Below are 24,675 nucleotides of genomic sequence, written 5' to 3' on the forward strand. Positions count from 1 at the left end.
TTCAGCCAAGAATGCACGTATAATCCACTGACCCATGTCCTGTAATTGCTAGGTCTCTTGCTGAAATGTTATAGTTTGAGGCAAGAGCCACGGTTCCATCTTGTCTCTTTATTTATCTTAACTTCTAAGTTCTTTTCATCTCTCCTTGAAAGTTCTTACCTAGAAGGCAAACATTTAAGGTTTGCCTTGTTGTTGTTGTTCTTTAAAGGAGAGTGAAAACAAAACAAAGTAAACCTCTAAGCCACAGAGGAAAAAGACCAAGTCCATCAAAGTGTAATGGCATTTTCAGCACTAATATCACTGGCATGGAACCAAAGCAATAAAACCAGATTGCGTTTTTCTCCCCAAACTACAGCAAACAGTATTAAAATGAAAGCTTCCAGTCGCCTGCAAACTTTGGATCCTGAGCCTGACACAATTTATGCACCACAGTTCAGAAGCCTGCAGCAAAATTCTGTCCTTTCTGTGTCTGTCAGGCCACCATTTGATGTGTCACCTATTCAGAGTGGCAGACATGTGGAATTTATCTTCTCCTTTCTACCAGGGCACTTCCAGAGAAAACACTGCCCACATATTAGCTCTGAATTTTACAGGGACAGAAAAAAATCAGGCACTTACAGAGACAGTGGAGCTGGGTGTGTTTGTCCCATAGCCGGAAGAGGGGAGGGAAGCCAGCGACCAGCGGCGACCATCAGTCCTATTGAGAAAGGGTGTTTAGCGAAGGCCAACACTGGAGTATTGTTACCTGGGAACCCCAGGGAAATGAGTATTTTCAGTCAAATGAATGACACAAACGTAGTCTGTGAGGATGTGGAAATGTTCGGCCAGGGCCAGGGTAAACAAACATTATACAGCAGGTTGACTTTTATTCAAAATGAATCAATACACCCAAACAAGTGGAAAGTGAATGGGTTGATCCATAGTATTGATCTCTCACTAATACAGTTTGACAAAATGAATACCAGGGATAATTACAGTGGTCAGACTCAGCAGATTCAAATGAATACAAATAGAAAGGGAGTGGGCACTCACATCCAGGAACTGATAACCAGGGCCCATAAACTTTATAAGGGACTGCATTCCAGCATGGTACCAATGCCCATGGGCAGGTTCAGAGCCTCTTTCACAACTCCACTTAGGATTCCCAATGGAACGGTTCTGCTCAATATATTTAAGAAGAGAGGAAGCAGTGGCTGGTGCAAACCTTACGTGGCAAGTAACTCTAGCACCAGGAAAGTGACTTCTCAGAATCACTGAAGAGTTACTGCCATCTGAATGACTTGGTTTCATAGAGTGTTGGAGCAAAGGCCCCCTCCAGAGTTTTTAAGCACACAGCCCAGCTCCAGCCACTGACAGAATAGGGCAGGAAGAGAAATCCCCATGCATGATAGAACTTAAGGCAAGGAATGCAGCCATCTTCTCTAGTCTTAGAGGCAGAGCTGGGAGAGAGTGATTATTTGTGTTCAAGTGATGAGAAGATGGTGGCTCTGAGTTAGGATCTAATCATGAATTGGGATCATCAGAGGGATCTATGATGAGTTAATGCAGTAACAGAGAAAATACTGGTGTTAGGGCCAGGGGATACCACAAATTAACTGGGATCTCTGGCATTCCAGAGCTAATGCTTTATTAGGAATTTTGAACATCTTAAATAGCATAAAACATGGTGCAAACAAATACGTGCAAATTTACCAAGGGGAAAAACATACATTATACACAGCAACACTGTATTCTTACATATAGCATCATATGCAGACTCTTTATAATTTGTGATTATAGTAATCGACTAAGGAGAGACAAGAAGAGACAGAATTTACCAGGGATACATTCATAATACACTGAAGTTAGGGAATTCAACAACAGTAGACTTGAGTCTGAGAAACCACAGTAAGATGTTCATGTAGAAAACTGACATTCTATCCTGACATTCAAAGGAAACTATAGTATCATGGGCTACCATGGATGTTACCTCCAATAAATGCAAATGGTCCACAAAGACACAACAAAGAAAATCAAGTGGACAAATCACAGAACTACTACAATGTTAAGATTTCGGTAACATTTACCTGTCATTTCTGTGACCATGATTGGAGTACAATTGAATCAAGTAGTTAAAAAAAAAGAAGCAAAATAAGATGTTTATAAATATGTCAGATAAAAGAAATTGGGAAAACTAAGTTACATGTTGTTGTTTGAAAGCATTTTAAAACAACTGAAAATATTAAAATTTTAGGAAGAAAATAATTCTAACACATTTATAAAGATATCCAGCTATCAATTATGGACACAGGTTAATCCTGTTTTACTTGGCTACTTATTAAAGTCTTGAAAACCCATGTCTTTTAAAAGCACTTGAAAGCACTTCCAATTAGAAAAAGTATATTTTAAGTGCTTCCAATTTGGAAAAGAAAAGAATATGATTTTAAAAGAATTATTCAGTCGATTTAATAGCAATTATCAGAGACTAGTCTCTGGAAAGCGTGAGGGACACAATTTCCCCTACCATGATTTTGTTTTGTGATTCATTAACTTTCCTTTCCCTCCGGTATCAATGAACATATTTCAGATGGATGAACAATTCCAAGAGGAGACACGTTCTTATTAGCTCTGAAGCATGCATTACATTTACTTAGTCCAGAAAACACACAACTAGAAGGATGTTTAAACATGAATGTGCTCAGTGCTCTGTACAGCTATTGACCAGAAATAATTTACATCTCATAAAGTTTCCTAAGTTGTCCGTGTCTGTTTACTCAAATGGAACAAAAGGACCACTGCATTTTTATTACTATGACAACCACACATAAGAAGTTACTATATATGCTATATGCAGTACTTATGGGAGCACCTACCTACTTTTTCAAGAAAGCTATCATATAAGTGCATTTTGAAGCCTACAACAGTGTCTTTTCTTTGCAGTAGCTACCAATAAAATGTTATCCAAAGACAAAACTACATTCTTACCAAAGCAATAGGCTTTTTTTTTTAAAAACGAGTCTTTTCCTTGTGGGTGGAAATCTCAATGTTACATTACATGAAAAATAAGAAGGGAAAAACATCTGATGGGAACACAGGATATAAAGAGATTGGTTAAAAATACCATTTCAACACTACTCAGTAAAATTTAGATTAATATGGTGCATAAAAATGAAAAGCTCTTGACATCAACTTGGCTATTTTAACTGTATGAAGAGGAAGCAGGTTTCCTCATTTGTTTGTTATAGTCACCAGGGGTGACACATTATCTATTCTACTAAAGGACAGCACTAATTGAACTAGGCAGATACAATCTAACCAGCTATTGTAGAAAAAATTCTGAAAGAGCACAGTGGTGACTCAGTTCATGAGCTTAATTATTTCCATGATTCTGGTACCCATATTGCAATTCTGCAACCAGAATCATGGAAAGAATTAAATTCATGAACTGAGGTACCCCTGTAACCAGGAGGATGCGCTAATCAGCAGTGCTCAGCAAGCTTATGATGACCACAACCTGGCAGGCAAATCTGTTTTACTAATTTGCTTATGGAAATACATTTTGAGATTTAACCTGGAAAATAACAACTAGGCAACTAGGAGAGACCCTGACATTTATTCAAGCACAATAGACCTCCAATGAAAGTGAAAGCAACTTATAACAGGTAAACCTTGCAAACCTCTGGGACAGGTGAGACATTACTACCTCACCTTACCAGCAGGGGAAGAAAATAGTAAGCCACTCCACAATCAGATGGATTCTAAGTCAGTACAGGTTGAGTTTCCTTCATTCGTGGGACTAGAAGTACTTCCAATTTGGGTATGTTTTGCCTTTTCGAGTATTTGTATAGAGCTTACTGGTTGAGTACTACTACTCTGTAAATCTAAAGCCTGAAATTTTTTGAGCATCATGTTGCTGCTCATAAAAAGTTTTAATAGTGCTCAAAACATTTCAGATTTTGAAACATTCTAGATTTTGTTTTTTGACTAGGGATGTTCAATCTGTATTATAATGAGCAACATGAAAATGTTTCCTTTCTTCAGATAAAATTTGTGATAATATGATGCTCATTTTGATCCTTTTCAAAGTCCATCTTAAAAATTAACTTGAAACTTTTATTCTTGAATCTGTAATAGGAACTATGGGAAGCAAGTATATCACCATACTTTATGGTCTGTAATTTGAATGCTGCTTCACAGGGAGTGTCTACCAGGAGAGTATTGTCAAGAACAATGTTAGGAGAGATTCATAAGCCTGACCTTTATCTCTCCACCCGAGAATAATATCAAAGATAGACCAATATTTCTTCTCGTGGACTGAATTTACAAAACAATAAACTGTGAGGTCTCAAAACAACATTTCTGCTTAAAGGCCCAGAAATTCACAGCAAATGGCAGGGAACAGAGACCCCTGGATAGACTTTTTATGGTTCCTAAATGAAAATCAGCTCTAAAATAGAAAAGACTCCCAGATGTTAAATATAAAATGCCAATTTGAGTTTTTATAATGAACACAGGGTTCTGTTTACTTGAATACAAGTTTAAAAAGATGATCGCTCATGTCCTAATCTAAATTAATACTTTCTGAAGAGTGTGGAGGGAATTCCAGCTGGAGTTCATACAAAATGAACCAGAGGTCTCCTGTGATAATCTCCTGTCACGCTTTATGGTTTATTTGTCAAAAATTAGCATGCTTGGGGGCTTGTGTATTTTTCAGATTCATCTGTCCTTCATTCACCCACTTAATTATTAGATTCTCTTCATCTTTATAGATCTGGCAAGATTAAGAGACTATGATTTCTGTCATGTTTTAAATGCATGCTGTAATGCGATTTGCATTTTTCTTATTACTCAAGGTAATTAGATACATTCATCTTTAAAAAGAGATGTGTTTTAAAAGCTACAGTAAATACTTGTTTATTGGTTTTTATAAGTTCTTTCCCCACTTGGAATAGTAGCACCATTATGAATTAATATTCACTGGACAAGCAGACTTTCTCAGACTAGTTTTCATATTTCTTTATAGTACTCAGTATGAGGAAATAGAAGACTAAAAGTTGGAATTTAGGGAGGGTCTGGGTAGTGTGGATCTTAATAAGTTCTTTGGAGATGAGATCCTAATCTCTCTAGTATCTTCCCCATGGTGGGACTACACATAGGCATTTAGCATATGATATGAAATGACTAAACTAATGAAAGAACATTCCTTTTGGGCTTGAGGCTTATATTGGAATCTTAATTATACAGAATTCTGAAAAATACTGTAAGCATATCCTTCTCTCTGGATTTTGTACCATAAAATATGTTGTATGCTGACAAATAGCAGTGAGAATACTTCGAGTTTTGTGGATTAATACCATGTGTGATGGTTGATCCACTGTGTCAATCTGAGAAGTTTAGAAGCTTAGCTAAGTAACTCAGCAGTTCTACAACCTGGAGTGTAGAGGACATGCCCTAGGGCGGCTGTTTAGAGCTCCAGGATGTTGTAATGGTTGATTCTTTGTGTCAGCTTGAGAACTTTAGAGGTTTAACTAAGTGACTCAGCAGGGGCCAGGGGCCTCACTTTGTAAACATCCTGAGCCTGTGCAAAAGGAGGGCAGGGAGATGGTATGAGTGCTACTCACCCTGTGTACAATATAAGGGAGGAAAAGAGGCTTTTTTGTTCCCTTTTGCTTTTGTTGCTTTTGCTGTCTTCTGCCGCTATGAATTGATGCTCCTCTGCATCTTGTAGCCAGATGATTATGGACTGAAACCTCCACAAATTGTGAGATAAATAAACCTTTTCTTCCTTAATTTTGGGCATCAGGTATTTTGTCTCAGCAATGAGAGACAAGAAACTAAGACACCATGTGTAAGAACATATTTTTTTTAATGTACCTCTGCTTTTGCTAGGTGCTACAGTAATCCACTTCAGGACAAAGTTAGGCCTCTGATGAAAATTTAGCAAAGACCTAGGGCATTCAGACCATAAAGAAAATTTAAAGTGAATATACAGAGGTCTGGCTGAAGGGGCATTTTGGCTTTTCTATTTTTCCAGGGTAGAAGAGGACAAGATATGTCTTAGGGTGAGAGGGGTAGATGTGAAGGTGAATGTTTGAATCTGACAGGGTGAAGTACACTGATTCCATGTACAACACAGAAAAATGACTGAGGCACACTCTTCTGCCTTGGCCAGACAACAGTAGAAGACCCATCCTTGAAAAGATTGATCTTCAGTCATTCTGAGCAACTACCCCTGCCCCTGTCCCTTCATTTAGTACCCTAGAGAGAACACATAGCTCTCTACTGTTTGGTGCCTAATTCTAAATTTGATAAAGAAAAAGCATGAAACATCCTACCATCCATCCAAGTACAGTTTTTTCTGAGGGGGAATCACTGAATGGATGGCTTGATATTCCTCAATACCAGGGCATCTCAGAATTTTTACCTTGTGACCCCAATAAGGTAATTTCTATAAAAAGTATTTCTACAACTAATTGTACTGGGACACAGATAAATTGAGCCTCTGTCTTAGCAGTTCAGATAATTTAGAGAAAAATCTGTTGAGAACCAACCATGCATGCACTACAGCATACAAGGGATGCACTAGGAACGGAAGAAAAGACAGAAAGGGAGCTTTATTGCCCTCACTGGGACCTTCCTGCCTATGGAAGGACCAAGAGAAGGACCTATAAATCTAACACAATGCAGAGGTCATTATTAAAACCGTTAAAGCAGGTGTGATACAGCTAAGTCCTTTGGCCAGAGGAGGTTCTGAGAAGGCCTTTTGTGATAATAAGCAGGACCTCCTAAGACAGACGGTAGAAAAAGGGTCAGGAGCAGGATGGGGGCAGGGAAATGAAACGCACTATATATTATTATCACCCTACCCACAAGTCCTTACCTCCGTGCAAATGAAAAATGGGCTGAGGCACTGGGGGAGAAATTTCTTGGACTATCTTGAGGGCTATTTCCTGTAGAGAGAAAATAATTACAACCTAAGTTTGTTTTTGTAGCATGAACCACATCCAGAATTTTCTCCTTACTAATATGTGTCTTTACATTTCTGCAAAATTTCCTTCCGTTTACCAGTGTTTTAGTTTTACTTGGAGTAGAGATGGGGGGGGTGTTCCAGCAGAGTTCTTCATTTGTGCAAGACACATGAATACACACATGTGCCCTGATCACCAACCCACAGTCCTCTGGATCTTTAGTAACCTAAGTGTTTCAGCACTACAGAATGACAAATAGATAAATGCCTTGGGTATCACCCTTCACGTATACTAATAATTCAAAGATTAGGATGGATGATTAAGCATATGCTTTAATTGGAGGTGCTTTCTTTTGGGGCAGACAGCCTTAATAAAAATTCTGAGTTCTCAAAAATAAATGCTTATATTACAAAGTACATATTTAAAAGGCAGATATGGCCCAGATGTGACAGCGCGCAACTGTAATCCTAGCTACTTGAGAGGCTGAGGTAAGAGGATCACAAGTTTGAGGTCAGTCTGTCCGTAAGTGAGACTCTGTCTCAAAACAAAAATGTCTGTTGATCCATCTCAGTGCTCCCTGGCTTCAGTCCCCAATGTCTCTCTTATCTGTCTCTCACTCTGTTTATCTGTCTCTCTGTCTCTCACAGTTACATAGATATGTCAGAAATAGTCCTGAAATACAAGGAAGAAACCAGCCATCTGGACCTATTTCTAAAACAACCCAGAGCTATCCCTGCATCTCTGGAGCAGCCCGGCAGGATTATCCCTTGTCAATATTTTCTTCAGCAGTCCCTCTGCTCCTAAGTGATGGCCTGCCTGGCCACGCAGCCTCTAAAAGCCACAGCAACACAAAAACCGGCAGCGCACGTTCCCCAAGTCCTTCACAGGCAGAGCGCAGTGCTGATTGCTCAAGGAAGGAGGGCAGCTCCTCCGGGGCTTGTTCCTTTCTCCATTAGCCCACTCAACCTGCTGCTGATCATTGAGAAAGCTTGGCAGGCAGCTGGCGAGGGCAAGTTCAAGACACTCCAGACCACCGCTTCCCTCTGCATGTTTAATTAGATGGGTGGAATTGTCTGAGGACTGTGCATGGGTCTGTAGCTAGTTTCAGTGAGGAGGTGAGGAAGAGCTGCAAAGCAACCCCCTGCATTCTTGAAAAATGGAAAATAAACCAGGAAGATATGTTTTATCCCTAACAGCAAGACAGTTGCCACTGTACTGGCTTCTTAGTGAAACAGACAATTGTAATCCGCTATAAGGCATACAAGATCTCATGTTACAGCTAGTACCTAGCTGTGAAGGTAAACAATTGATTATCATTGTGCAAAAAAGAACAGACTAATGAATTGTGGAGGAGAAGGTCAGTGTTGCCCCGAGGACTTCTGGACTGGCTACATCTCTACTGCAATTTTTCAGTTAACTTAAGGTTGCAAATTTTACAGTGATGTCTTCAACAGATGCCATTAACTTTATGACAGACAGCACAATCAAAGCAATTCAATGAGGAAGTGCTGAGAAGCCTAGATTCTCTCTGGAGAGAGAATCAACAAACGTTCTTCCCCCTGTTACGATGAAATTTATCATGCCTTCGCATCTGGTCTTCCTTGGGCCCCTGGAGAAAAGGATTTTGTTTTTTCATCCCATAAACATGGAGTCATTTTATCTATTTATCTGGCCTATTAAACTCTGTTACTTCTAGTCTCTCAACAGTCTTTATTCTCTACCCCTAACTTATGCACATGGCATGATCAAAATATATGGTGAATGTTTACATTTTTAAAAATTACTATAGTACAAGACACATTGCCATCACTTCTCAAAATACCCCTCTGGTTTCAAACACTCATCCTGTCACTCTGTTTTCTGAAGCAGTTCAGAAGTTCTCTTTGGAGAATATCTTCACCAAGGGCTGATAAAAATGCAGAGAGTCCTGCTGCCAAGTGTCATCTAATGCAAAGGCTTCTTGAAAACATGAGAGCGTGCCCTCATTCACCTTATTTGCTAGACCTGGCACCATGCAACTTCTGGCTCTTCCCCAAAGTCAAAGTGACTATGAAAAGCATTTTGGATTGATTCAGGGCATTTAGGCACACACAACAATGCAACTAAAGACAAGAAAGAGGATTTCTAGAACTGCTTCAGAACATAGCAAGAGCAGTAAGATTGTTGTGTTTGAAGCATGCAGAGGTATTTTGAGGGGAATTAATGGCAATACTTTCCATTACACTGGCTATTGCATTCCATATGCCTTTAAAACGCTTCGTAATTTTAAGAAGGCTAAAATATTTCCTTTCTAAAGAGAATAATGGGGCTGGGGCTCTAGTTTAGTGGCACAGAGCCTGGCTAGTAAGCGCAAGGTCCTGAGTTCAATTCCTGGTACTCACTCACTCCCAAAAAAGAGAATAATGCTAGAACTTTTTGCATATATTTTCTTTCTTTTTGTTTGGGAAAAAAATAATCACTTTTCTCACAAACCACATAGCACAAATTACCATTAAGTTATTTGAAATAACAAGACAGATGTTAATTTGAAGCCAAATTTTGAGGGGAAAAAAATCCCTGCTACCTCATTCATTTAGAATGAAATAATAAAACCAAGGAAACCTACCCCAAATTCCAAGCATGTTTTTTATAAAGGAAATACTGTAATGTATCTGGAAATTCTAATGATATCTACTGAAGTGTTAGAGAGTTTAGTAAATATTTTTAAAAATCTGGGTGGGGGTAGAGGCATTAACTTAGAATCCTTATCACTTTTAGAGATGGGAATAAGTGGCTCCTTGAAGCCATATAATATTTTATAAGACATGGTAACCCCTCATCTGACACTTGATAGACAGCGATAAAAAGGCAGGTCAGTCTAACTGCTCTTAAAAAAAATCAAGGCTGCCATCTCTCATCTTCAGATTTTGCCTTTACATCCTCCCTGGCCTGTCAGGTGTATCAGGGGAATATTTTCTTTAGTTTCAACTCATCTAGTCCTACACGGATGTAAAACCAAGTGCAAGTTCCCACATCTTCAACTTTAAGGCTGTGTAACTGTTGGCATCATCTGAATAATCTTTATTTTTTTCACATAGGATTGAAAGGCTGAGTGTCTTTAATTGTGCTGTCACAGTTACCTTGATGTCCTGAATCAATTCAAAATATTTACCTTTCATTTTGACTTCAGGAAAGAGCCAGAAGTCACACGGAACAGATGCAGTGAGTGAAGTGAAGCAGGACACACCACAGTGATTTGTGAGCCTGCCTTTCCAGTAGGTACCGCATGCAGCAGCATTCACCATAATTATCATCACACTAACAATGACATCCACAAAAGAGGACTTCTGGAACTGCTTCAGAAAGTGGCAAGAATGAATGAATAAGTATATTCAAAGTGAGTAGGAATATTTTGAGAGGGATTAATGGCAAAGTGTCTTTTACTGTAAGAAACTTTTAAAATTTAAACACTCACTGTAGTTTATCACCCTTTGTATACAAACACACACACAACACACAATCATGTGTTGCTTAAGGACTAGATGTGTTCTGAGATGCATTTCTAGATAATGTCATAACAGTGTGAACATGACACTGTACACATTTATAAATTAAGGTGGCAGCCATGTCATGCAGTGATATAATTTCATGTGATCACCACTGTGTATGTGGTCCATTGATGTTCTGGCAGTGGAACCAACAGGACTTGCTGAAAAATGGGGCTGAAAGAATGAGGCAGAGATGCTGTTATGTGGTGAATGATTATATGTGTTATCATTAAGGCTCCTAAATGTCAGGAGATATTAGAGAAAATGAGTGAGAGAAACGGAGACTAAAATACCTGATAATTACCCAAGGACAAGGGACTGCAGCTCAATTTGAGGGCGGTTCAGTAAGCTGTAAGTAAAAGGAAAAATAGAAGGGGACTTGAAGGAGGCTTGGAAACAACTCACACCATAGGGGAAAAGAGGGTCTCTCACCTGGAGGGAAAGACTGGTGAAGCCAATGAGCTTGAACTATGTCTACTGGTGCTAATTAGTGGGAAAATCTATCCGAGGTTTGAACATGGTCTGAGTGCACCTCCTAAAGGTGTACAAAGGAGTGTCCGAGGAGGAGGAGCTAAACTAGAACTAGATGTGCAAGGCCAGCAGGAAGAACACTCTGGTGGACAAACCAAGTATAATCGGCGAAGGGTTAGAAACAAATGAGGAAAACATTTGGACTAAAAATGGCTGGACTGAAAGAACAGGGCACCTAATCCACCCAGGGAATCTTGGGAGAGAAGTGCTTCCCGGTGGTAAGAGAAGAAAAGGGTAAGTGAGCATGATACAGATTTTGGGGTCACATGCTACAGAACATTGAGTTTTCTTTAGGGAGATATTGTAAGACGATCACATTAGATACATAGAAGTCAATCCTTGAAGTCTTTGTTCTCACTTGGAATAAAAATTGACTTCTACTTGGTCTCTGAAGATTTAGTGACACTGTTTGGTTATGCAGTAAGCAAAATGCTGCTAATTTCGAGCAGATCAAATGATACAGCATGCTGTCTCTATTCTGAACTCAGGTGAGGACCTGACTGCTGCAACCTTGCACCGTGCTTCTCAGGATGAGAGAGCATGACGGATTGAAACCAAAGTCCTATACATGACCTTCACTCCACACAGCACTGCTCTCCAAATCCATCCACACATCTGCAAAGCGATACCTGAGAGACTCTCAAATGAAAACTGCTGCCAGTTAATTCTCTGCCCATATGTGCAGCGCTTGCTTCTAACTCAAATCCTGCCGCTCCGGGGATTTGTTGGCTCCTGGATGTTTGAACGCTCGGACACTTTGTGGGCCGCTGGTATCGCAGTTGCTGTCTCTGACCTGGTACAGAAACCCTGGGTTGTGGTCAGGCAGTGGGTAGGTAATTAACTCCGTGATCCCCGTGGGGCAGCAGCAGGGCTCATACATAAGCAGTGAGCAAAACCATCCTTTACCTAACGGCACTATACAGGGTGCCTCATTTTAGAGGCAGTTATTGTTAAGAAAGTGATTTCCAGATTAATTAAATTGTTTGATTGCTTTGTAATTAGGTTGGAGAAGTCCTGTGTCTTTACCACAGAGAAGCAAGCTGCAAATCCTTTTTAAAAGGCATATGCTCTACCCACTATAGATTATTAATGTGCTTTTAATGGCTGTCTGTTCACAAAATGATCATTTCTGATGCCCTGATTTTCTATTAGGACTGAGGGAATCCAAGAACTAATGATAACTGGCATCTGAAACTCCAGGTGGATCAAAGGGTGAGCCCCATCTGAATCCTTGTCATTATTTGATGATGTCCATAAATGAGTGGTGATGTTTACACCAATCAGTGGGGTTTTCTTACTGCTTTGTGGGGGAGTCCTTAGCAACACAGGGACACTGCCTGAAAACCCTGAGACCAAGCCTTGTGGAATTAAGCCTAGGATCACCTGGCAAGATGAATGCCAGCAAGCCAAGGGGCCATCGATGCTCAACCTGTGGACTGAATGGGTGTTATAAACAAACATATCATCCAAGTTACCAGGGAGCTCTGAGTCTGTCTTGCTGAACCTGACAGGTGACCTGTGAAGAGAGTCAGAGATCGTCCTTTCATTTACACACCTGTCTCAGAAACTGGCTCTCTTCCAGATATAATTGGAGGATATTAATTAAACCTGGGCAGCTGGTTAGGCGCTAAGTAGCCAAGCGTAATCCTTGATCGGCTGTCAGTGGCAGTGTCTCTGGGTAAGCCTTGAAGCATTTACACCTGGCCAGTGAGTAGAAGTAGACAAATATGCTTGGATTTTTAAGCCAAATGAGAATTATACACAGCGAATCAAGGCCTGCTTATAATCTGGATTGTCTGACTCTCTCTTGGTGGTCCCTATCCGGGACCTTCTATTGCCAGCACCACTACTCACTGCTTCAATGGATCAGTCAAGTAGAATTTATGAATCTTCTACTACATGGAATGGGATGACACAATGGAGGCCATTGTAGCTATTCTGTTGCCAATGGGTTATAAAAAGTTAAGCGTGAAGCAGGGAGATCAGTCAGGGAGTTACTGCTGGAGACACAGGAGAGAAGCTAACGCTTTACACAGGATGACTGCAGACCTTGGGGACATTTTGGTACGAGAGCCAACAGGATTTTCAGAAAAGTGAGATATATGAAATGAAACGGAAAAAGTAAATAAGAATGGCTTCCAGTTTTAGGGCTAAGTAAAGGAGTAGATGGTGGCATTAGCAGAGATGGAGAAGACTGAGGGCAGATGTGGTTGGGAGTGTGACACAAGAGCAAAACTTGAATATCTACACAGGCTGTAGGCTTACTTCCAGCAGCGATCCTCTTCAAATACTTTAAAGTGCATTAAAATGTAGTTGGTCCATATTTTATGTAAGTACGTGTAACACTGTTACGTTGAGCTGTAGTTCTCATATGCAACATTTACATTACCTAAACATTTAACAATTCTGTCAGTTTTCTTATTATACTTTACAGCAAATATGTTTTCCACCTCACATTATTTAGTGCCCAGTGAGTATAATGGCCCTGATTTATTTACCATCTTCAAACAAGTCAATAGTGCTAGAAAATTTCCACAATCTTCATATTAAAGTTTGGGTAATAATTTTGTTTTGGCTGTCATTGACATAAGTAAAAGTTAATGGAATGCAATGATATACATAGTACATCCCATTTCTCTCTTCTTTTCACTAATTTGTGACTCTGAATCCTGGTGAAGGATAAACCCTGATTATACTCAGATAGTATATTTTTAGTTCTCAGTGCCTAACCTAGTACCTGTTATACAATAAAGTAGACATACAATTTGTTCCTTTCTCATTCAAGAATTATGTATTGAGTTCTTTGTATGCACAGAACTTTGAACTACCTGCTAGAATACTTTAAATAGGAGACTAGAGGCAAGAGCTAAAAAGCTACTTAAAAAAGCAGATATTCATATCACTATCTCTACACTCAGGTTGTCAAACCAATTCTGGATTCTTACACATGTGAAAAAGAGTTTTTCCTAAATCAAAGATGATAGCATCGAATATACTCTTCCATAATAGAGTGATAAGTGTGCATGTAATGTTTTCCAAGGAATGACTGTTGGGATCACACAGGCAAAACATGCAGGGAATAGAAGGGAGATCCACTGGAAGGTCAAGTTCTATGTCATGAGAACTACAGATGTTTATTGTCACCGTGCCATGAAGCCATTCCTCTGGAATTTGTGTACTGGATGTGACATGCCACAGCACTGACAGGAGTCCCTTGGAGATGTGTACAATGGGTTGAGAATGCTGTAGCTTTCCACTGACCCTTCCTTATTACTCTGAACTGATGTTACATCTCAACGTGACCCCCAGGAAAGACTGGCAAATGTCACTAGTGATGAAGAAAGTTGATTTCTAGTTGTATATTTTCTTTCCATTTACAGTAATGCATCTTCCCAGCAATACAGGAGGTTATTCCTCTTATCCTTTGTTTAATGTTATTAAGTAACATTTGTAAGATCAAGGAAGGGGAGGTAAGAATGTAGCTACTGCAACAGATATTCCTAAATTTCATGCAATTACATGAAACTTAATTGTAGCTAATTAATTAGTCTGAATCTGGAGAAGACTGAGGTAAAAATGTAACAATGTGTACATGTTTTCTTTTCTATCTTACAGGAAGGGATTTTAATTCATTAAGATAATTAGATACAAATAATTTCCCTTTTTACCTAAAAGATGGGGAATGTTATCAGGAAACTGGTTCTTCTTGGACTACTGGTTTCAATTGCAGTATAATTTTTAGCCAAAAAAGGAAAATGTAAATAAAATGCTGCATACCCATAAAAGGTCCTAAATGTAACCTGAAGACATTTTCTAATAAGAACCTCTTCCCTTCAACTCTTCTTATAAAGTAAATACTAAATTTAAGGTGATTCTTTTTAATAAATTGTAACTATTCCTTGGTCCTCTGGTATACAAGAATTTTACCTGAAAAAGCAAGATACACATGTGAGGTATTTTTTCCTTTTAATTCAATACTTTTTAGTTTTGAAATTCAAAAATCTGTGGAACTTAAAAGAACCAAAGTCATTCAATAATACTGCTTCACAATAAAATAATATAAATCAATCTACCCAGTGAGAATACTGACTTTTCTGTCCCCACAAACCATACAGGAGATCTTGGAAATCCCCAAGGAATTGAGCTCAGTCCCCAAGGAATTGGGCTCTAGACTTCATCCTCTAATTTTTTTTCATATTCTTCTCTTCCATCTCCTTATATCAATATATAGTTCTCAACTTGGTCTGCATATTATAATTAACCAGGAAGTTTTAAAAATGCTGATGCCCAGACCCTATTCCTCCCCTCCCAATTATTTGATTCTAATAGCCATAGTCTTAGAATTTCCTCATGCACCACGAACCATATCCTAAACACGGACATTCCCTTTAATGCTGTTCAGTGCTGTTAACCAAATCATCTTGAAATTTCCTTTCACTTCCTCATTTCTTTCCGGAAACTCAACTTCACACCTTCCTTGTCTCAGATACACTAGGTCATTGTTCTTTTTATAAATTCACCTCCCTCTGACTTCTGAATAGTCTCAAACAGCAGTAGGATACAAAATCCCTTCCCCATCAACCCAAACAAACACTATCATACCATGTCAACACTCTGAAATCCCACCTGCACACAGGTGTCCTGTTGGGTTATTCTAAGGTACATACAACGTTCCCTGTGGACTCTTGTTCTAAGACCCCCAGTGGATGCCTGAAGCCACAAATAGTACTGAACATTATATGTACTGTTTCTTCCTGTTTATACAGATCTTATGGCGGTTCAATATGTACATTAGGCTCAGTAAGAGCATAACAACCATAACTTAAATTTTAGCTGTATGTAATTGTTCTCCTTTCCTTATTAAGTAAAGGACTTTTGTTTTTTGTTTAAAGGAAACAATGTATGTGGCTTTTCTCCAGCTTATCTGAATTGCCAGTGTCACTATAGTGTTTGAGGCCATTAAGTATTGTAAGTGCTACCAGAACACAAGCACTGGATTCTGTGGACGGTCGATTTGAAATGTGAAAGGACGGCTGGCTGGGTAGGCAGACAGTATGGCTGCACCCATAGCAGGATGATTCATGTCCTGGGCGGGATGGAGCAGGACAGTGGGAAATTTCATCACATCCCTCAGACAATCAAAGTAAAACTTATAAACTGTTTACTTCTGGAATTTCCGTTTAACACTTTGTATTGCACTTGATCGTGGACAACTAAAACCACAAAAAGCAAAACTGTGAATAAGGAAGAACGACTGTATATAGCTCTCACCACACAAATCCTATTGCTACTCTCTTGTAGATTCACCTGGTCATACCTACACATTTCTCTTCCTCTCAATCGAAACCCACTCAACCCTAAACTGTGTGTTATTCCTTTGTTTCTGGGTTAAGATTAAGAATCTCTTTAAAAGGAAAACATTCACTAAATATAATGCTGTTTGTCCTTTTTACTTCCACTGTAATCATTTGTTCAAACCAGTTTTCATTGTAGTCAGTACCTAACAATACATCACTGAATTATTTGACTTAATTTTGTGCATTCCCAGCCTTCTGTTTTTTATAGGCAAAATGCCTATTAGTTGGTCTGTGTGATTTTGGAATATTATAATTTAGTAAGACAGTTAAAAATGAAAGCATCAGGTCTGAATTCAATCAGTGATTATCAGAAGCCTCTTTCTGAGTGAAAAACTAAATCCACACAAGGTGCATACCTGGGGACTCTAAGTCACTTGACAGTACTTTCAGGAGTCAACTTATGGTGGATACATCGCTAGTCCCAGAGAGTCACATGGATGCCCTGGGACTTCTCTCAAGTGATGTTGGCAGGGACAGTGGCTGAAATGGAATGACAATTCTGGCAACTGTGTTTCAGCCAGTTTTTTTTCCTGAGAAGACTCAAGGGATTAGAGATGGTTGTAAAGTGTGGGTGTCAGGTCAGGTGTGACTATGAGGCAGATGGGCACCGAGGTGAGTGCAGCCACAGTTTTCTGGTTTTTTTGCTAAAATGCGGCAGACTGTTGGCAGCCTTTGGAGTAAGAAGGATGGATCAGACCATTCCCTGACCCCCCAGGTGCTCGCCCACCAGGACGTAATGGAACTCTGCTCACAGGACTAAATGTAAACTGCAGAAGTCCTGAATTCAGAAGGAAGAGTCATGACAGGTCCACAGGAGCAACCTTCAGTTGAGTCCTAAAGGACAATAGGAGAAAGAAAAGTGCAGGAAAGGAAACAGGACAGGCAGAGAGACAGAGCCCTAAAAGTGAACAGCATGTTTTACCTATTCATATTATTATAAAGCAACTGTATGTACACAGGAAAATTCAAACAATTCAAGTAGATACAGTGATACCTTCATGAGCTCAATTCTCTCCATAATTCTCATTGCACACTGAACTAGACTGGGTGAGAACCAAATCAAATTTCCCCAAAAGTTCAACATTAAATCTAAACATTGAATTTGATTCTATTTTCACCCAACTCTGAAACCAAAATTGTGGAATCAAGTCTGTGAACCAAAGTACCACTGGATATGGTAAAGATAAAAAAAATCTCAGTTTGATTCATTACTTGTTTTGCTTGTTTGGTTGTTTGTTTGTTTGGTTGGTTGGTTGGTTGTTTTTGCGGGGAGAGAGATCATCCTGGCAGTGCTAGAGATTGAACCCAGGGGCTCATGTATGCATTGAAACTCTTCCGTGTCAGACTCTCTTCTAGACTTTGGGTACCCATCTGCTCCTCTACCATTCAGATACTACATCTTTTGTACATACTTATCCAGAAACACACACACACACAAACCAGCATGAATTATGTATATAGAAAATTCCCCCCAACTGGTACTATGCCATATGTACTTGATGTTTTTTTTCTTAATCATCTATCAACAATTTCCTGTATTGGTCATCTCAATTCTCATCATCTTTCAGCACCAAATAATACTCTATTATTTTATCACATCATGGGGTACTTATACTGATTTTAATGTTTTGATGAGTCAGTGAATAGCTTCTGCATATTTATATGATCATATTCAAGAGCTAAGTTCCTAGAAGCAGAACTGTTAGATGTGAGGATGAGAATGTTTTTCACTTTGTTCTTTCCAGCTAAACTGCTCTCCAAAAACACTGCATTCATTTATACTCCCTTTGGCAGCACATAGGCAGATCCTTTCCATTTGTAATTTTTTCAGATTTTGATAATTTTCTAGAAGGTATCACCCTGTTTGTCATACATTTACGTGTTTTTCCAGCTCTGTAATTAGCAAAATTGTACATATTTAACATGTACATGTTTTGTGCTATATAAATAGGTTATGGAATGACTACCACAATTAAGCTAATTAACACACCTATCACCTCATGTAACATTTGTTTAGTTTTTGCCATTTTACTTTTGTACATGGAGGCTGTTTTGTCAATACACTGCAGATGTTTTTTCTTTTGTCTTTATCTTTCAGTGTTTATGGTAACTGTTCTGTGGAAAAAAAATTTTATTGAACTTAGCAACCATTTTCTTTCATGGCCATTATGTTGTTTGGAAGGACCTTTCTTCCTGGCGAATTATTTTCTAAATGCATCCACATTGTCTTTCAGTAAAATTTTTTCTTTTCTTAATTTATAGGAGGTTTTACAATAAGGTAACAGCCCAGTTTAGCTCTATTCCAAATGGTTAATCCACTGATTTAAACCTATTTATTGTCTTGAGTTACCTGCAGTTGCCCCAAGGGTTTAAGCAAGATACCTTTAAGGGAAGTGAGGTAACCAGTCACCATGCACGTGAGGCAGTGCACGGAGCAGCACAGATGAGGAAGGAAGATGGAGCTACAGCATGCTGGGGCCAGCTGCAAACGTCCCCTCAGGCAGCATTCCCATGCTTCTTCTCTGGGAGGCAGCTCCTTTTTTAATGAAGTAGTCCAGGTGCTTCTTAGGCACACTAGAGCTTTAGAATCCCAGCTTCTGAACAGTGATCTTAACCTTGGTCTCACATTAAAACAGCTTAGGGAGCCCAGAAAACCCCAAAGCACAAGGCACACTGCAAACCAATTAAGCCAGATGGGCAGGGGAGGGGGACAGTCATCAGTCATTGTTAAGGCTTCCCAGGTGATTTGAGGGTACAGGTATGTGCAAGTTTCAGAAACATAACTTCAGATTCTTTTTTTAAAGTAACTTTTACAGTGGAAGTTGTCCTGTAACCTTGCCACTATGTATCGGCACCCCTGGGTAACTTTTAAAAAGATAAGACACACACACCAGGCGTGATACCTGAAATTTTTAAATTGGCCCAGACCATTGGTATTTTCTGAAGCTCCACGAGTGATGCCCATGTGCAGCCAGGCTTTAGCACCTACAGTAAGATCTCCTTCCACCGTCTGCAGCAGCAGCACTCAGAGGATTTGCCGCCACACACATTGCTGGACATCATTCCCACATCTGGGCTGGAGCCTGAGAGCTTGTATATATTAGCCTGCTGCTGCTGTTATTCTGGAAACTACTTTGGGGACACTGCACTTGTGCGTGTCACGATGAACCATCGGATGTTCTATTTTACTTAAAGGTTACAATAATGGTCATGCTTTTCAAAATTACTTGCTGTAATATAGAAGAGAGATAGATAGAGGTGGGGCACAGGAAGTTAGACCATAAACAAGAAGCAATCCCAGTTTTCCACTTCTTACAGTCCCTGAACCAATGGCTCTGGGGTGAGGGGCCAGGCATAAAGCACATTTCAGAGGGAAAGTGAGAGATGTATAATGAAAAGTAATGTTGAGGATGTTGGTTTGTGTCACCATGTGAATCGTGTTGCTAATCACAGAGGTTACATAGAATAGGTGATGAGAACTTTGGTATTGGATAGTAGCTGGATTTGAGGTACTGTTGGGACAGATGGAGAGAATCCTGGTAATAGAAAAATATGTCAGTACTCAGAAGAAACATCAGGGTGCAAGATGAAGTTGTGGGGAAGGTCAGCACCCACCATCTGAGCCAGAGAGTGCAAGTCACAAGTAAAAGGGTGACAGTATGTAGCTCCAGGGATTCCAACAGTTAAAAGTGACAAAGAAATAAGAAGGTACCACATGGGCAGGAATGCAGAAACAAATATCATAGAAGTAAATGGAAAGAAATAGTTAAGAAACCGGATATAGTTACTGTGATAAATCCTGCAGGGTGCTTGGGCTGAAAAGTACTTTGACAAAGAAGTCATCAAATATGGCCAGTAGAGGATGACTTCCCACAGTGCAGCAGGACACAGTGATGTCAAGCCCAAGCGCATCATCAATTCATCTCCTGCAATGTTAGACCTGAATTAGTTTCCCAAGGTACAAGAGCAGGATTTGCTGGCTCTGCTTTACCAAGACATATAATAAAGATAATAACTAGCAGCATCTACATTTGATTATTAACTAAGCTACAAGTTCAAAAATAAGAAATTTTAAATTAATAATTTCACATAGTGTAATTTAAAAACCCATTATTAAAAATGTGTTATCAGGTGGAAAATGGGCAAGATAATTCCTGAGTGGGTAGCTGTTTCATTTTATGACATATAGCTATTGCAACACAAAATCTGACATTTTCCCATGGGTTAGAGGGCTTACAGGTTTGGGATTTTAATGCAGAACAATTTTGCTTAGGCCATTTAAAAATATTTTCTTTTTTATTAACATATTAATTGTCATGTTAATAGGGATCATTGGGATATTTCAACACATGCATACAACATATACTGAAGGACATTTTCATTTACTTTTTTACTAAAAAATGAAGGAGAAAGTTCTGTGTTAAACAATTCTGCTTTCCAAGAGCAATTAACTCAGACCAAAAAAAAAAAAAACGAGAGAGAGAGACACTTCTGCAGTAAATGTCATTAAAAAAATCCACCTCATCTTTACTGAGATCTCTCACTCTCCTCCAGCAGATGCGTGGTTTAGGTGGACATGAGGTGGAAGACAGCAGCATATGCCCATCACCACCATGGGGATGACTAAGGATAATTTAAGCCAAGGGGATAACTTTACTATCGTTACTAATATTGGAAAATGCTACACATAAAACTGTTTAACTGCTTTAAACTGTAGGCAGATGGTGAGGGTAGAAGCAGTAGGCACATGGGGTTTTTCTGCGGAAACGTCTAAACCATAGGAAAAAAAACTGCTCATTTTTAAAATAACTTTTTAAAACCTGACTTCAAAGGTAACATGACCACGCTAAGAGCTGGGAAATAAACTATAAACATAAAATGATAATCCTATTCATATAATAGTGTGGTATCTTTCTTTACCCTATTTTTGACATTATATACATATATATTCAAAAATACATCATAAGCCATATTCAGTTTTGTGTGTGATTTTTTAGAATGAGGTTGTATATACAATTTTCCTATACCATTATGTATTTTTTAAAGAAAAGTTCTTTGGCTTTTACTTTTGGGCGCTGGAGTGTGAGACCAGAGCTTCAGACATGCTAAGTACATGCTCTACCACTGAATACACCCATGGCCCCCAAAACAATGACCTTTAATGGCCTACAAAGTATTCCCCTTGTAGCGATGGACTACAATTTAGCTATTGCTCTTCTTACTACTTAATATTTAGGTTATTTCCAATACTGTACTATTGTAAACAATTTGGCAACTAACATCCCGAAATAGGTGTTTGTGAGTACTTTTATGATCATTTCCTTAAATTACATTCCATGAAGTACAGATACTTCAAGTGATATAAACTATTATAAAGTTCTTGCCATAAACTATCAAAGTGATCTCTGAAATGGCTGCGAATTTACAGTAGTGCACAAAAATACCCATCTCACTGGAAATGAATATTACCATGTTTGCTTTTTTAATATTTGCAAATCAGGTGAAAACTGGAATCATATCATTTTGATTTGCATTTATTTGGTTAGTAAGAGGTTGAACTTTTCATTTGTTTACTTGTCATTTCTACTTCCTCTTTTGTGAGCTGTCCATGTTCTTTGCCTATTTACTTAGTGAGGCATTGGAGTTTTTTCATATACCCATTAAAAAGAGCTCCTTGTGATTTAAGATTAATCTCTTGCCCATTATTATGTTGCTGATATTTCCTGTTATGTGTTAGCATTTTAATTTTGTTTATGGTGTTTCTTAATTTAGACAGTTTTTATTTCTTGCTATACCACATTAACAGTTTCCTTTTAGTGATTTTTTTCCACTTTTTCATGCTCAAAAATTACTTCTCCAACTTAAATCTATTAAATGTACTAATTTTATTTTTGAGGTTTAACTTATACAGATAAATTAAATGACATGAAAATCATTTTAGTATATAGGAAACTCATTTCAAGTATTTTTCATGTAGATAGTTTAATCAACAAATGATAATTAGGGAAGCTGGCTATTTCTTTTTTTAATGTTTTCTTCATTATATCATCCTCAATCCCTGTCACTTTTTATTTTTTTATGAATAACTGCTTGGGTGATTTTCACTTTATGATCTGTGTCAGATGTCAGGTAAGTAGGTCAGGTCTGACTCACTAAATGTACCTCACTAACTGTATGTTCTGAGCAGCCTCCTTTACCACAGGAGATTCTCAGATCATAAGTTCTGCTTCCCTGAGGTTGATGCCACCACTCACTCTGCCAGTTTTCCCCTCAGTGAGAAGAAAGGTTTAGTTTTATCCAGTGATATCTAAACTCAACTTTGACATATCCAGAAATAAATCAGTATGTGGACTGGTGAAGGGAATCCATTTTGGCAGCAAAGGCAACCCTCCTGGGATGCATAAGAGTTTCTGGAATCGGGATCCAGAGTAGCCGTGGCCAGGATGTCCTCTAGGCAGTGCCAGGTCACCATCTGGATATTTGTCCAGGCCTCCAATGTCACTCTTTGGTACTGCTGTAAGTTCTGTGTGCTACCTTTGCTTCCTCTTATGCTTAAACCACACAGTGCATTTAATGTTTTCAATGAAGAAAACAATTAAATGATATACTCATTCCATGAAAATTCTGACTGGAAACATTGTCAAAATTTAGCCTTTTTTTCAATAATTATGATAGGTCTTTCTAAGAATAAAAATAATTTTTTAAGAAAATTTATTAATACATGTTTGCAGTACATAATGATTATACTCGTCATGGGGTATGTTCGTACCATATTTTAATTTTGCTTTTACCCCTTGCCCACTCGAAAGTTTTGTTGTTTTTCAAAGCAATCCCTGTGCAGTCCCTTGGTTATTTCAGAGAACAGTTTCTTCCTGTTGGGGGTGTGGCAGAAGGAGGGTATGCGTAAAGAGCATGAAATACTGTCATGAGACCATCCATCCCTTTCTTCCAAGATCATTCCTAATTGGTCATGCTTGGTGATATATAACAGTATTAACAGTATTCTAGATCCATCTTGTATACAGTTTACTTCCTTAAGACTCACTCAGTGACTTTTCTTGGATTTCCTAGGTGATTTGTATAAAGGAACACAATAAATTTTAATATATTTGAATTATACATTTTGTTTCAGTTTTATGCATTGACTGCAAAGAGCTTTCAGAATAAAGTTAAGATACTAACGAGAAAAGACTTTAATAGAATTCTTTTAGTACTTCACTAAAGATAATGACCAGTTAGTCTAAGCTAGATGGCTTACTACATTATGAAATTCTGCATTCTAATTTTCTGAAGATTTTTTTTTTTTTTTAGCAGAAATGGATGTTTAATTGTACCAAATGGTTTTTAACCTCTACTGGGATGAGTATTTGACTCACTATTATGATTTACTGATAGTGACCACAGTATTAAACTGAAACATTCTTAAAGTTCAGTCATTTAGAATAAATAATTCTTATACTAGTCTACTAAATTTTAGCATTTAAATTTCAAAGTGTAAAAGGTTGGTAATATCCTTACTCTGTACTACATATTGCTTTTTGTGCTGGAGAGGCAGTATCTTCAAATGTTTCAAAACCATCCGAATGCATGTTTTATTTAATGATTTTAAAGGAAGCAAGCAAAGGAATTTACCACAAGCATGGCTGCCACATCTCCAACTTGGATCTTAGTCAATATAACATAACTTATAGATCTATATTCTTAGTAAATTATTACCTAACACTATAGAGTCCTTTCAAACTTCTACTTTTCTATCGGTGCTCACCACAGTACTTTTATACCCCGTCTTTGAATTTCTCAGTATAATTTAACTCAGTCATCTTTTATACGTATTTTGAGTTTTTCAGGAAAAATACATAGCAAATATATTTTACTGTGTCTACAAAATATACAAAATTCTTTGACCATAGCATCATTACCTAGCAGTGGAAGGAAAGACTGAGGTAAGCATAAATGTTATGCTTTTGTTTGTTTTTTCTGTTTACAGTTTCAGATGCTTACTGGTATTTCCTTCCATTGCTTAAAAATTTTAAAGATTGAAGACTTTAGGGCAGAGTTTTGTTTGTTTTACTATTTATGCCTAATTGCTATTCTCCAACTTGTGAAAGTCTACATTAATAGTGCCTTTTCATAGATAGTTTTGTTGTATTTACCTTCTGCATGCTAGGTAAATACTCTACCACTGAGCTAAAGACCTAGCCCTTTAAAAATAATTTTGTTTTAATTTTGAGACAGCATCTCTCTAAGTTTCCCAGGCTGGGCTAGAACTTGCAGTCATCCTGCCTCTGGTTCCTGAATACCAGATAGTACAGG

General features: G+C 38.4%; 1 protein-coding gene across 6 annotated transcripts in view; it reads right to left on the reverse strand.

Moving 5' to 3' along the window:
- The window catches only part of Mast4 (microtubule associated serine/threonine kinase family member 4), a 539,799-nt gene that overhangs the window by 69,329 nt on the left and 445,795 nt on the right, over positions 1-24,675 (reverse strand). For all 6 annotated transcript variants that reach the window (XM_013518433.1, XM_013518435.1, XM_013518434.1 and 3 more), the window contains 2 exons: positions 6,860-6,929; positions 619-697 (listed from right to left, as the gene is read on the reverse strand). In XM_013518433.1, coding sequence (XP_013373887.1) covers positions 619-697; positions 6,860-6,929 — 149 coding nt within the window. The remainder of the gene's footprint in view (positions 1-618; positions 698-6,859; positions 6,930-24,675) is intronic.

Source organism: Chinchilla lanigera, unplaced genomic scaffold (assembly GCF_000276665.1).
Source record: "Chinchilla lanigera isolate Chin_1 unplaced genomic scaffold, ChiLan1.0 scaffold00045, whole genome shotgun sequence".
Classification (NCBI taxonomy): Eukaryota; Metazoa; Chordata; class Mammalia; order Rodentia; family Chinchillidae; genus Chinchilla; species Chinchilla lanigera.